This window comes from Protopterus annectens, chromosome 8.part0 (genome assembly GCF_019279795.1).
Source record: "Protopterus annectens isolate FY-2018-M chromosome 8.part0, PAN1.0, whole genome shotgun sequence".
NCBI lineage: Eukaryota > Metazoa > Chordata > Ceratodontiformes > Protopteridae > Protopterus > Protopterus annectens.
The window spans coordinates 833,979,710-833,995,250 of NC_056741.1; the positions used below are offsets into that span (position 1 = coordinate 833,979,710).

General features: G+C 44.1%; 1 protein-coding gene across 2 annotated transcripts in view; it reads right to left on the bottom strand.

Moving 5' to 3' along the window:
* Positions 1-238: 238 nt before the first annotated feature.
* The window catches only part of WDR13 (WD repeat domain 13), a 790,180-nt gene continuing 774,877 nt past the window's right edge, over positions 239-15,541 (bottom strand). For both annotated transcript variants that reach the window (XM_044080309.1, XM_044080310.1), the window contains exon 8: positions 239-384. In XM_044080309.1, coding sequence (XP_043936244.1) covers positions 239-384 — 146 coding nt within the window. The remainder of the gene's footprint in view (positions 385-15,541) is intronic.

The following is a 15,541-nucleotide window of genomic DNA, read 5'->3' on the forward strand; positions in this document are numbered from 1 at the left end:
TTTACTGGCCTGGTTTATATTAAATAATGAATTAAGAGGCTCATAATAAACCTCACCTTGATGCTTTCCACCTTTGGTCAGTACAAGGCTTACTCACACTGCTCAAATTTTGATCCCACTTCCAAGCATATTAGACAGTTATATGCTTATGTTACTCCCACTATAATACAAAGGTCCTTAACACTTACAGAGAGCAACGTTCAACCAGCCTTCACTTGCACAACAACAGTTGTGTTATTTACCTGTAAAGCAGCAACTTATTGATGCAAGCATTAACAAGAAGGGAAGGGTCACGAGCTTCTCTACTGATCCACGATCGTGCAGATATACTGGTGATAGAACTGCCTTCATTTACAATTAGGCGTTTTGCTTTTGTCAGCTTCCCTACAGGAGACAAGAAAAGAGGCAGTTACTTCCATGCTTTTTAATATAATTGGTCAGACAAAATGTTATGTTAGTCTCTAAAATACTGTGGTAGAAACAATCTTATACGATACAGCATTATATTTTTATGATACACACGTCAGTGCGTGCATGTCCATATATTGAAATGCCAAAAAAAAAAAAAAAATCAAGCCAAAACTGATCAAACATGACTGGTCGAACAGCAGCCTTAAAAACAAAGGAAAAAAAGAAAACCATTGTTTTCCCCATGCCATCTGTACACCCCATGCTAGTGATATTGTATATACCAACCGCAAGATAACTCTACAGTGGGGAAAAGGGCAAATTCCCAAATCAGCATGCACTTTATTGCAATATCACATAGGAAAAAAAGATGGTACATTTGATAACCTAATTTTTTTACTCTATTCGACATACTGCCTTTTTGACAACTTGTATCTCATCGTTTTATGTGTGCGTATACATAGGGGGGGTGTACACACACATACACATATATATATATATATATATATATATATATACATACATACATACATATATACATACATACACACTCACACATATACATACATACACACAAAATAATGGTGAATTTGCACAAACAAAAGCATACTAATTTTGTGAGACCAGAAACTAAACAGTTCATTGATCCATGTAGCTCAGTGACTTTAAAAAGTACAGGTGTGTACACTTATCATAAATGTAGATGTTCGAGTGTATTCACTGTTGCAGTCATCACCTGTAGGTTATCCCTGCTGTAGTAGCCTTCAGCCAGCCCAAATACCAGAGTCAATTTTTTTTGCGTCGGCTGCAGTCACCTGTTGTCTGACGTCAGGTCGACAGTGCTATAAAGCAAGGCAGCCAACATCATTACATCAGGTTTTCTTGCCCTAACCCATCAGAAGCACAAGGAAATAAGGAAAAGTGGTCCTGGTGGCTAAAAGCCACTGTGGGAAGCTTATGTCCCTCTAGGGGAAGATGGTATATGGGGGATGGAGGGGGGGGGGGAACCAGGACTGCAACAGTGAATACACTTGAACATCTACATTTATGGTAAGTGTACACAACTGTACTATGTTCTTCGTGTTTCACTGTTGCAGTCAATACATTTGGGTAGAATCCCAAAGCTATGGATGGGAGGAGAGAACTAAATAGCATTAAGAGCAGCTATAAGGCCCTGAAGAACTGCAGTGGAAAAGCCTGCTCTGGATTTGGAGAAGAGAGGCAAATGATAATGCTTTGTGAAGGTATGAACAGAGCTCCAAGTAGCAGCTTCTAGAATGTCTTTGTCTGGAACTCCTCTGAGAAAGGCTGCTGAGGTACAGGCAGCCCTGGTGGAATGTGACCCGATTCCCTTGGGCACAGGTTTACCATGGTGCAAGTAGCAGAAATGAATGTAGTGGCTTATCCACTCAGAAATAGTCTGCTTTGATATAGCCTTCCCCTTTGATCCTGAAGCAAGTACCACCAGTTGTTGCTCAGACTTTCTTAGAGATTTGGTCCTGTTTAAGTAGAATCTTAGTTGTCTGTGTACGTCCAATGAATGCAGAATCCACTCTTCCTTGTTCTGCGGATTTGGGTAAAATGTTGGCAGGTGAATAGTTTGGTTAAGAGCCACACTGGATACCACCTTATTCATAAAGGAAGGATTGGTCCTGAGGGACACCCTGTCCGGGTAAAATGTAATAAAAGGCTCCACAGCCATGAGAGCCTATAGTTCTGAAACCCTTCTTGCTGAAGTGATTGCCAAAAGGAAAACTGTTTTCCAAGATAAAAATTTTATATCCGCTGTAGCTGCTGGTTCAAAAGGAGGCAGGGTGAGTTTTTCCAGCACAAAATTGAGGTCCCATGCAGGAAATGGTGATCTTCTGGGAGGCCTTAAAGTTTTGGCCCCTCTAAGATACTGTTTTAGCAGAGGATGAGAAAAAATAGGAGGCTCCGTGTTGTACTGAGCTGAGATGGCAGAGGCATGGATTTTTATTGAAGAAAAAGATAGGCCCTTGTCAAGCATCTCAGTCAAGTATTGTAAAATCTGAGGGATATTTGGTTTAGCTGTGTCCGTTCCTTGTGCTTGGTTCCAAGCACAGAATCTCTTCCATTTATCAGCATAAGATTTTCTAGTACTAGGCCTTCTGGCTTCCAAAACGACACCCATCACAGATTTACTGAAAGGTGGTGTTTGAATAATTAAATGATCAACCATGCTGCAAGGTTCAGAGTTTGGAGCAGAGTGTGCAGAATTTGATTGTTCTGCTGAGACAGTAGATGAGGTATTTGAGGCAAGTACCAAGGAGGGAGTTGAGACATATTTCTTAGAATTGGGTACCACTGCTGGCGAGGCCAGTCCAGAACAATTAGAATAATTTTTGTTTTTTCCTGTCTGACCTTTAGTAAGACCTTGGAGAGAAGAGGCAGGGGGAAAAGGCATAGACAGATACGTTTTTCCAAATGAAGGATAGGGCATCCACTTTCCATGCTTGTCTGTAATAAGTCCTTGTGCAGAATTTGTCCAGTTGATAATTTTGGGGAGAGGCAAATAGATATTTGTCTGGGCTCCCCCATTTCTGTTACCATGCTGAAGATTTGTGGATCCAGTTTCCACTTGTGCGAGTCCATAAGACTTCTGCTTAGGTCGTCTGCCAGAGTATTTTGTTTTCCTGGCAGGAACTGAGCTTGAAGATGTACTTGGTAAGTCAAGGCTGTGTTCCACAATGCCATGGCTAGTCTGCAAAGGGGGTAAGAATGTGTACCCCCCTGCTTGTTTATGTACCACATAACCGTGGTGTTTTCCATCTTTATCAATAGTTGTCCTGGATGAAGTAAGTCCTTGAAGGCTGTCAGAGCATTCTGAACAGCTAGCATCTCTTTCTGGTTGACATGCAGATGCATTTGTTTTGGGCTCCATATGCACTGAATGCATCTCCCTGCCATGTGGGCCCCCCCAAGCATAGTCTGATTAGGTTCATAGGTAGGTACTAGGCTACTGGCCCTAGGGCCTATATAAGCCTAGCCAAAGGTACCCTGGCTTTCGCCACCCAAGAAAATTATTTTCCTGTGCCACTGTCGAGCAGAGCCACAGAAGTGATCCCCGGGGTGAATTTCCTATCTCCCATCCAATCATCAAGATTTTTCTTGAAAAGTGCTAATGAGGAGCTTTGTTTGACATAGATAGGTAGTTTGTTCCAGAGTATGGGAAGTCTCTGGGACAAGAATCTATCCCCTCCAGCATGTTCCGTTTACTGTGGTGACAAGGTTTAGGTCCCTAGAGCGTGTAGCTCATAGGGATTGGGATTTCTTTAAGTGGAGCATGTCTAAAAGCTCTGGGTTTGACATAGCTTTGTGTGTTAGGCAGAGATCGCCTCAGAGTAGGCGATATGCAACGGAGTAAAGCTGCAGTTTTTTGAGACGGTCTGCATAGGGCATCTGTTTGAGGCCGGTAATCCTCTTTGTGAGGTATTTCTGTGGCCTTTCCAGTTGTTGTAGATGTCTTGTGAGGTAGATACCAAAAGGGGCAATGTACTCTACATAATGGGTCTAATGAGTGACGAGTAGAGGGGAACAATGACCTCTTTTTTCCTGGATGAGAAACCTTTTGTGATGGTGTGCCACGTAGAAGGATTTACTGACTACTGTGGCGATGTGATTATCAAAGGAAAGACTACTGTTCACCTGTGTCCAAAGGTCTCTTATCACACTTTTGGTGTTAAGTAGATTAAGTAGATTACCGCCTATGTGGTAGAGTGGTCCCACTCCACAAAGGCGGCGCCTCTACGGACCCTGGTAATTACCGCCCCATAAGCTTAACAAGTCTAGTCTGCAAAGCTATGGAGAGGATCATAATGGAGCTCATAAACAAAGATATAGGGGACTTGCAGACATTGGACCCGACCCAGTTTGGCTTTGTCAAGGGAAGATCATGCCTTTTGAACTTGGTTGACTTCTTCGAAACAGTCACCAAGGCCATTGATGAGGGAAAGGCAGTCCATACAGCCTACCTTGACCTTGCAAAGGCTTTTTGACACAATACCCCACTGGTATTGTAGAAAAACTTACCAGCTTAAATGTAAACCCATATGTCACAAGGTGGGTTGCCAACCTGCCTTAGGACAGAACCCACAGGGTTAGAGTTGCTGGCTGTGTCAGACTCCAAGCCGGTCACAAGTGGTGTCCCACAGGGTTCGGTCCTTGGCCCCCTATTGTTTGGCATCTACTTCTCAGAAGTACAGGCCAACATGGGAGGACTTTGCTGACAAAGTTTGCAGACGACTGCAAACTGGGCGCCATAGTGGAAAGTGCATCGGACACGGATATCCTTCAGAAGGGACTCACGGAAATAGATAGCTGGTGCCAGAGCCATGGCCTGAAGTTAAACGCCAAAAAATGTATAGTCATACCTTGGAAAAACAAGGTAACCCCAAGCTACCATATAGGTGGCAATCCACTAAGCACAGAAGAGGTTATCAGGGACCTGGGGACCCAGGTTGACAGTGGCCTTTCTTTTGACACTCACATTGCTAAAGTGGTTAGAAAGACCTTCTACATTGCCCACCTGATCATGAAGGGATTCACATCCAGATCTAGTGAGGTCATTGTTCCCCTGTACTCTTCACTTATCAGACCAATGATCGAGTACAATGCCCCATTGGATGTATCTCACCCGACATCTGCAGCAATTGAGAGACCCAAAGTTCCTCACCAAAAGGATAAAGGACTCCAAAATCTGTCATATGCTGCCAGATTGAAGAAACTCCAGCTCTATTCAGTCGCATACCGTCTGCTCAGAGGTGACATGTGCCTGACATACAAGGCCATGTCCAACCGAATTAATGGACATGCTCCACCTCAAAAATCCAAATCCACCAAAACCACTAGAGCAAGCGACTTAAACCTTAGCACGGATATAAATAGGACGTGCTGGAGGGATAGATTTATCACTCAGAGACTCCCTATGCTGTGGAATAAAATCCCGGTCCATGTGAGGCAGAGCACCTCGCTGACTCTGTTCAAGAGAAATCTAGACCTGTGGATGGGAGATCGTAGGTTTACCCCAGGAATCATCTCTGTGTCACTGCTGGACAGAGGCACAACAAAATAATGGGCACAGTATTTTTTCATATAAGGGGTGGTGTAAGCCACAATAATTTGGGCTAGGCTTATAAATGCCTTAGGGCAGATAGCCTAGTATAAACCTATGAACCTATGAGTTCTGAGTTTTTACCAAAAAGGATGACAATGCACTTTTTGGCACTGAGCTTGTGGCCATGGCTTTGGCACCAGGCATCTGTCTCAGCGAGGCCCTTTTGTAGGATGTCGACATCTTTTGGAGTTTTGATTATGGCTCCTAGTTTGCAGTAATCTGCAAACTTCGTTAGCCAAAGACCTTCTGTGTTGGCCTGTACTTCAGAGAAGTAGATACCAAACAGGAGAGGACCCAGAACTGAACCGTGTGGTACTCCACTTGTCACTGGTCTGAAGTTGGATTTGGAGTCTGCTACTTTCACAGTGTGGGTTCCGTCAGTGAACCAGTTGGCAACCCATCTTGTGACATAGGGATTTATACCTAGTTTAGTGAGTTTATCTATAATTCCAGAGTGGGGGATGGTGTCAAAAGCATTGGCGAGATCTAGATAGGCTGTGTGAACCACCTTACCCTCATCTACAACTTTGATGACTGCTTCAAAGAAGTCTATCAGGTTTAGGAGACAATCTCCAAACTCAGGACCCCACCCAGTTCGGTTTTGTAAAAGGCAGATCACCAATGTCATTGTTTATAAGTTCCACGATGATATGTTCCATAGCCTTGCAGACCAGGCTCGTTAGGCTAATGGGGCAGTAGTTTCCGGGGTCTGTGGTGGCTCCCCCTTTGTGGAGTGGGATAACTGTTGTGTGCCATTCAGTGGGCACATAGCCTGAGGTGAGGCTATGATTGAACATGGTACTTAGGTGGGGTGCCAGTTCGTTCTGTAGTTCATGTAGAACACAGCCTGGGATGTCGTCGGGACCCATGGATGCTGTGTTCTTGGCTTTGGATAGTGTGTTTTTTTACCTGTGCAGCCATGATTACAGGAAAGTACAGTTTTGTACCTACCATAAATGTAGATGTTCAAGTGTATTCACTGCTGCAGTCATTACACTTGGGTTATCCTGCAGTCAGCCAGAGTTCCAAAGTCTTGGTCCGGCGTCGGTTGCTGTTGCTTCTTCCCTGATGTCAGTGCGCCGGGGGTATATAAGTTGCAGCCAATGCCACTTTCTTCAGTTTTTCTTGCCCCAGACATCAGGTGCCCCCAAATAGGTAGGCAATACATATTGCTAATAACACACATAAAAAATAAGAAAGAATACCTTTAGCTACAAGCAAATACACCACATAGGTTGTACAGGATAGAGAGGTATAGACAAGTCCCAGCTAAGAAAGGGAGGTTGGAGGGAGGGTAACCTGGACTGCAGCAGTGAATACACTCGAACATCTACATTTATCGTAGGTACAAAACTGTACTATGTTCATCATGTTTCACTGCTGCAGTCATTACACTTGGATTGAATCCCAAAGCTGAGGTTGGGTGGCTGGGTCTATATAGGATTAGGAGTGGCTAAGAGGCCCTGCAGAACTGCAGTGGCAAAGCCAGCTCTGGATTTGGAGTATAGAGGTAAGTGATAATGCTTGGTAAAGGTGTGCACTGAACTCCAAATTGCAGCTTCCAAAATATCCTTGGTTGGTACTCCTCTAAGAAAGGCCGCTGAAGTGGCTGTCGCCCTGGAAGAATGAGGCCTAATGTTACTAGGCACAGTTTTTCCATGTTGTGTGTAGCAGAAACAGATAGAGTGTCCTATCGACTTTGAAATGGTCTGTTTTGAAATAGCCTTTCCCTGTGATCCTGCAGCATATGATACAAAAAGTTGCTCAGGTTTCCTGAAAGCTTTTGTTTTGTCCAAGTAGAAACATAACTGCCTGTGTATGTCCAATGAGTGAAGAAGTCTCTCCCCTTTATTCTGGGGATTTGGATAAAAAGTTGGCAAGTGAATGGTTTGGTTAAGAGCCACGCTGGATACCACCTTTGGCATAAATGTAAGGTTTGTTCTTAAGGAAACCCTGTCTTCATGGAAAATGATGAAAGGTTCCACTGCCATTAGTGCCTGTAACTCTGAGACTCTTCGTGCTGAAGTTATTGCCAGCAGCAGAGCAGTTTTCCATGACAAAAATTTTAATTCTGCTGAAATAGTCTCAAAAGGTGGTAAAGTAAGCTTTTCCAAAACAAAGTTTAGGTCCCCAAGTTGGTGTTGGTGCTCTCCAGGGCGGTCTTATGTTTTTAGCCCCTCTGAGGTATTGTCTTAGTAATGGGTGAGAGAAAATAGGAGGATCCATGTTGTAATGAGCTGAAACAGCAGAGGCGTGGATCTTAATAGATGAAAAGGAAAGGCCTTTGTCCAGCATCTCAGTTAAGTATTGTAATATCTGAGGAATATTTGGGACAAGAGGGTCAAGGCCTTGAGCCTGGTTCCAGGCGCAGAATCTTTTCCACTTTTCTGACTAAGATTTCCTGGTGCTGGGCCTCCTGGCCTCCAAAATGACATCCATAACAGCTTTAGAGAGGAGTGTTGACTGTTTGGTTAAGAAATCTGCCATGCAGCCAGATTTAAGGTTTTGAGCTGGCTGTACAGGATCGGATTGTTTTGCTGAGTCAGAAGATGAGGTATTTGAGGTAAAATCCATGCTGGGCCTTGAGCCATGTTCCTTAATATTGGGTACCAGTGCTGGTGTGGCCAGTCCGGAGCAATCAGGATCATTTGTGGCCTCTCTAGTCTGGCTTTTAGAAGTACCTTTGCAAGGAGAGGCAGTGGTGGGAAGGCATAAACTTTTAGTTTTCCAACTGAATGAGAGAGCGTCCACTTTCCATGCTTGTGTGTGGTAAGTCCTTGTGCAGAATTTCTGTAGTTGGCAGTTCAGAGGGGAGGCAGAGAGATCTGTCTGGGCTTCCCCATTTCTGAGTTATCATGCTGAATACTTGTGGATTTAATTTCCACTCTTGCGGATCCATGATGTTTCTGCTCAAGTCATCTGCCAGTGTATTTTTCTTTCCTGGCAGGAATTGTGCTTACAGATGAACTTGATAGGTCAGTGCTGTGTTCCACAAAGTTATTGCTTGTCTGCATAGGGGGTAGGAATGTGTGCCCCCTTGCTTGTTTATGTACCACATAACTGTGGTGTTGTCCATCTTTAGTAGCAATTGTCCTGGATGCAGAAGGTCCTTGAAAGCTGTCAGGGCATTTTGTACAGCTAGCATCTCTTTTTGATTGAAGTGGAGATGCATTTGGTCTGTGGTCCACTTGCCCTGGATACATTGTCCTGCAATGTGTGCTCCTCAGGCGTAATCTGATGCATCTGTTGTTACTGTCTGCCTGGCTGTGGGTAAAGTAAAAGGCTGCCCCTTGTTGTGGTGACATGCCTGTGCCCACCATTGAAACTCCTGCTGAGGCAGGGAATGAGTGGTATTATTGCTTCGAAACTGTGGCAGTGTTGAGTCCATACACTTTTCAGATACCACTGTAACTTCCTCATCTGCAGTCTGGCATATGGAATTAGTAGTATGCAGGATGCCATGAACCCCAAGGCCTGCAGAATTTTTCTTGCAGGGAGTTGGGTCTTTGTTGCCATCAAATGAAAATACTGAGTCAGTTGCCTTTGCTCGTCTGGCGTGAGATAAACCATCTGGGCAGTTGTATTTAAGCTTGCACCCAGGAATATTATCTCTTGTGAGGGCACTAGTTTAGACTTATTTTCATTTATTGTGTACCCTAGGCCCATTAGTAATCTTTTTACAAGTGCCAGATGTAGCAGAATGTCCTTGCTTTCTGCTTGAATAAGGCAGTCATCCAAGTAAGGATATATCTGAATTCCTTTTTGTCTGCAAAATGCAATTACTGGTGCCAGGCACTTTGTAAAGACCCTGGGCACAGTAGATAATCCAAAGGGCAGTGCAGAGAATTGGTAATGCTTTGTGCCAGCTAAGAATCTGAGGTATCTTCTGCAATTTTGTCTGATTGGGACATGCAGGTATGCCTCTGAGGTCCAAAGTAACAAGCCAAGCCTTCTTGCCCAGCATGGGAAGAAGTTGCTGTAGTGTCAGCATTTTGAATTTTGGTATATCCAGGTATGTGCTCAGAATCGAAAGGTCCAGTATGGGTCTCTAGGCTTTGTCCTTTCTGGGGACCAAGAAAAGTCTTGAATAAAAACCATGTCCTTGTTCCTGTTCTGGTACTTTTTGAATAGCTCTCATGTCCATGAGAGCTGTAATTCGTTTTTGTGCCTCTGCCCATTGATTTTGAGGCAGGTTTGGCATTCCTTTTGGCCTTGGTAGAGTGTGAAAATGGAATCTGTAACCCTGAGACACAATATTCAGCACCCATTTGTCTTGGGTGATTATATGCCAGTTTTGTTGAAAAAGTGCTAGTTTCCCCCCTAAGGGAGCTGCCAAAAGGTGAGGGTTTGGCATTTGAAAGGCGAAGTCATTGAGACTGTTTCCTGAATGGCTGTAACTTGTCTTCGCCTCCTTTTTGGGTTGAAGCACCCCACTGTCGAGGTCTGTAAGAGCATTGGGCTCTTGGGCATCTGTATCTGCCTCTTTGTGGTCTGTCTGACACTGGAAAGGACCAATTTTTAGAAGGCCAATTTCTGCTAAATCTAGGAGGCTGTACCTGTAAGAAATCCTTTACTGTCTGCATAGATTTTGCTTTATTCTCCATTTTCTTTAATACCTCTTCAGCCTTAACACCAAACAAGATAACATGCTGTAAAGGAGCATCAAATAATTTTGCCTTAACATGATCAGGTAAACTTTGTTCTTTTAACCATGCATGCCTTCTTATCACAGATCCTGTAACTGTGGCTCTACAAGACGCCTCTAATGAATCAAAACCACATTGCAGAGTATGTTTCCCACTTGTTCAGCGGCATACAGTAAGTCCTGCATTTCCTTATGTTCAGGACCTTCTAAGCTTGTAGGCATTTTTTGTTTTAGAAAAGGCATTAAATATTGTTGGCATTTAAGCATGTGGAACTGGCAATTTAAAGCCCTTACTGCTAGTGTTGCAGGAGTGTAAACTTTCTTCCCCCATCTATCGAATGCTCTGGAATCCCTGTCAAAGGGGACTGTTTTTTTTTGCAGTGGAAGCCTTTGGGACCCTGGGAAATAGTTTCTGGGTCTGCAGCAGGGTTTTTATAAAGAAATTTGTGAGAGTCAGGGACTTTGTAGTACCTGTCTGGCTTGACTGGAGCTGGGGGCAAAGAATCAGGGGTTAAACTAGATTCAGAGGACACATCATCCACAATATCCAACACAGGCGGAATAGCCAGGGGCCTGTGCTGAGGCAATAACAGAAAATCTGAGCCTTTTCTTGGATTCTGAATAATCCTGGCTCTTCCAATGGAAATGCTCCCTCATGGTATGTAAAGTTTCCCCAAAAGAGTAATCCTCAGGAGGAGAGGCTGAAGGAATAGATTCTTCAGCATCAGAGTCCTCATAGGGGGGTAAATAATATCCCTGGTCTGAAGAGGAATCAGAGGAAATGGAAACCTGGTCAGAGGAATCATAGTCTGTATCCTGCCTAGGCCTTTTATCAGGAGGGGGATGGGAACCCCTGATCAGAGTAATTAGGTCTTTGGCCATTTTGAGCATCTGTTTCTTAGGCATGGAAGCCTGTCCAGGAGAATGCTGTACTTGTTTCTTTGACTTTAATGGAGTTTTTGACTTGGCCGTTGTTTTGAATGCAAGCTGTGAAGGTCTGAAGACACCCTCAGAAGCCGATGCCTGCTCAGCGGCTCCAGACCCATCTGAGGGAATAGTTTCCGTAGGTCCAATACCTTGAGTTTCCAGAGGCCTAGATGTCTCCCACTTGGGAGTCGGAGGCGGCCTGTGGCTCTGAGGCAGCAGGAGTCAGGGGCTGCGAAAGCGCCTCACTGAGCACCAGCGACTGGCCTGGAAGTGGCTTTGTCGTCGGTTTTGGACCTCGGTTGCCTGTCCTTATCCTTGTCTTTGCGTTTTTTGTGTATTCCAGTCGGTTGTTCCAACGGCATGGTATAATTGAACCTTCAGCCAAAATAATGTCGTGCAAAATCAAACTGACATTTAATAGTGCGCTTGTTAAATCTAGCACAAAACCGACTAGTGACGTTGTGGTCTGGGCCTAGGCATGGAATAGAGTAAGAATGGAAATCCTTATGAAGTATTTGCTTCCCACAAGAAATACAATTATTAACTTATACTGACATAGGTCGGAGGCAAGAAAAAGTTTCCCCAACGGGGTATTTAGCTTTATTGAAGACTTCGGATCTGAAATTCGAATTCGAAAATCTCAGGAGTTGGCCGACCGGCACTTGCGAACTGCTTTTGCTTCGGGCACCGCACGGCAAGAAAGACTGAAGAAAATGGAGTCGGCTGCATCTTATATACCCCTGGCGCACTGACGTCAGGGAAGAAGCGACAGCAACCGACACCGGACCAAGACTTTGGAACTCTGGCCAACTGTGGGACCGCCTAACGGCAGGATAACCCATGTGTAATGACTGCAGCAGTGAAACACAATGAACATCTTTGCATTCTTCTGGTATAGAGATGGGCCCTTTAGGGGATGACAGGGGGGTAAAGTTAGCACTGAACCTATCTGCCAGGATGTTGGCAATATCAGTTGGTTCTGTTTATTTAGTGCCATTGTGCTGTAACTCAGAGCATATCTGAGTGTTGCCATTGAGATTCTTGACATAGCTATAGAATGCTTTGTGGTTGTCTTTAGAGTCAGTGGCAACTTTGTTTTCATAACTAGCTTTGGAGGACTTTATGAGGGATCTCAGTTTCTTACTGAGGCTGACCAGGGAGTTTCTCCAATCATGGGATTTTACTCTTTTTTGCAACAGTTTCTTTCTTCTGTTGTACAGTTTGTTTATGGCAGGGGATCACCAGATTGGCTTCCTTTTTTTGGAGGATAGCATCTTGGTTCTGTTAGGGATTGCACGATCCATGCACTCGTGTAAGTGCTTATAAAGTGCATTTGTGTAGGATTCAGCAGTCATACCTCTATTGTCCGTCAGCATGGGTGTCGTGAAGTTTGCCACTTCTGTCTTAAGAAGCGTGAAGTTGGCTTTGGAGAAATTTTTTACTGTGGTTTCCCTAATTGGGGGGGGGGATGTGGATGTCTAGGGTGATTAGCTTGTGGTCGGATCTGACCAACGAGGAAATGACCTCTGGTGTGGAGCACCGGTTGCCCATGTTGGTAATAACCAGGTCTAGGATATGGCTGCCCCTGGTGGGGGTGTGGATAAATTGATCCATAGCACTGGAATTTATGAATTCCAAAAAACTTTGAGCACAAGAGTTGGTACATGAGTAGTTTTCCCAGTTAATGGTAGGGTAGTTGAAATTGCCCACTATTAGGGTGTTAGGTTGTACCCTAATATTTTCCAGTGTATTAAGAAATGAGGAGTGGGAATCCTGGGGCATGGTGGGGAATCTGTAGCAAGCTACAATTTGGATTGCGGTCTTGCCCAGAGTTAGTTGCACTTGGATAATCTTGGATGCATTATGCTAAGCAACTAGCCTGGAGGTGTGGATATCCTTAATGAATATGGACACGCCTCTGCCTTTAGTGTTTCGGTCCAGGTTAGGTGGCCGAAAGTTGTGGTATAAATTATAGCCTGGCAATGCAGGGGTACTCTCTGGAGCCTTGAACCAGGTCTCTGTCACTGCACAGATGTCGATGCTCTCCATTTTAAGGAGTACCTCGAGTGAGTGCATTTTGAGGTTTAGACTTCTAGCACGGAGTAGCAATACCCTCAGATTCTTCTTGCCTGTACCTGTTAGGGTGGTGAATTTGTTATTTGAACCTTGCCTAAAAAAGGCACTATAGGGATGGCTAGAGCCTTAGCCAGTATCCAGAATCCCAGGGGCGACAGGTGCAGGCCATCTCTGGCAAGCATCGTGGTCTGTCGATCATGTCATCCCAGGCAGAGAGATACTGGATCCCCTTAGAATGACACCAGAAGCTTAGACAATTGTTGAAGTCAATCATTTTGTCCTTGTTCTGTGGTATCATTCTGGGTGATGGCAGGATGCTACTCAGGGCTAGGGTAATACCTGCCTGGGCTACAAGATCGGACAGCTCCTCCATGTCCCTTTTTCATGTAGTCTAAGGAGGTATGTCTCAGGTCATTCACACCAACATGGACAATGACAGAGTTATATTTGTACTTGTTGTGGAGTGACCTGAGTGCATGTGTTATGTGGTGGATCCTGGCACCAAACAGGCAGCTGACAGTAACTTTCTCCTTGTTTAGCCTGGTGAGTGGAACATCAGTGTGCCTGTCTATAGAGTCACCTATGACTAGAGTGTTGGGTACGTTATGCCTTATGGGCTGTGGTTGAGTGGCACACTGAGTTTGTGGGCTATGTGTCATTTGGGTTGTGTTGGGGAGTGGAGTTTGCTTGTGTTTCTGCTTTGGAGGTTCCTGTTGCTTGGGCAGGTTTTTACTGAGAGCCTCCGCGAATGTAGGTGTGTGTTTTGTGTTTGTGTGTGTGTGTGTTTTGGTGGTGTAAGTTTTGAGGGACTAAGTGCCGAGTGTGGTGTGGTGCAAGTGTTTACCTTCGCCTCTTGACTGTCTAGTCCAGTCTTGGGTGAAGAGACCTTTGCTTCCAGTTTGGCTATATAAGTGCATCTCTCACAGGCTGTAGTGTTGGGTGGTAGGAGGAGAGGGTTGTCTGTGTACATGAGGCAATTACTGCATTGCCCCAAGATGCCCAGATTCATCAGGTAGACAGGAGAAAACACCAGGAGCTGACCCTTGGACATGCCTGGATAGGTGCTTATTTGTTAAGTACTAGAAACTGTTTTCATCTAGACAGTGAGGAAAGTTGAGTGCTGTAGTAACTTGTAGCTTATTTAGTGCTTACAATAAGTTCTGAACAAGTGCTGAGCTCAAAGAAACAGACGAGTGCTGAAACAAAACACTGGCTAGTTCTAAGAAACAAAATTAAGCTAGAAGGCTTCCCTCCAACACAGGAAAGGCTTGGGGGCCTAGAAGCCTACAAATAGTCCTGGACACAGCAAATCTATATCCAGATTAGACTACCCACAGGAAAGGCAGGAAACAAGCTTAGAATTTTTTTTTTTTAGTGGAAAGAGAGAAAGGAGTAGCAGAAACTAAGCTGATTGGCCTTCTCAAATGTTCTCCCTGTATTGGGTAGAATGAGGTAATGACACTAGACTGGGAGGAGGGTCCCAGATCAAATTTACAGTAGGGACGGGCAACTGCAAAGCCACCAACTATAAGAACACCATGCCAATAGGGTAGTGCTATAAATAACTCGAACAAAATAAGCAAAAAAACAGGATACTTAATAATATATATTATAGATCCGAGTTTGCTCAGTGTCCTTCCTTCGATTAGCTCAGTGTAAAATGGCAGAAACACTCACAACTTAACTTCTTAGGTAACAGAAAGTTGAAACCAGAGACAACTTTTAAGAAAAAAAAAGCTCAAAAGAACCAATGAGGTGCTTAGTCTAAGCTGTAGTCCAGGTGACCTCAGTCAGCCAATGACCTTAAACAATTCTCTCTCACTGAAATGGCTTTGGCTAAACCAAGATGTCCCTGAATATGTGCTCAGACACACAGCCTCCACAAACACTAGGCCCAAATAAAAGCCTGAACATGGACAATGCTACAAATATCCAAACTACTTAGAATCAAACTACAGAAATGTTTCTCTCAGCAGAAAAGCAGCAGTGAGCCTTTAAATGAAAGTTTTAAACAGCTAAAGGAGCCTCTAGAGAAAGCATTTAACTGCAAAAAGTTATCAGACACAAACAACCCAACAGATGCTTAATAAAAGTTGACAATTTCTAGTTAATACCTCAAACACAGTGAAGCTAGCTAGAAAAATATACAGTACACAAAGTGCTATAAATAACTCGAACAAAATAAGCAAAAAACAGAATACTTAATGTTATATATTATAGATCCGAGTTTGCTCAGTGTCCTTCCTTCGATTAGCTCAGTGTGAAATGCGTCTGTAGTTAGGGTTTGGGTGGCAGGGGGTAGAGTGAATGACAGTCCCTTGTTTTGGTGACATGTCTCTGCTCACCAAAGA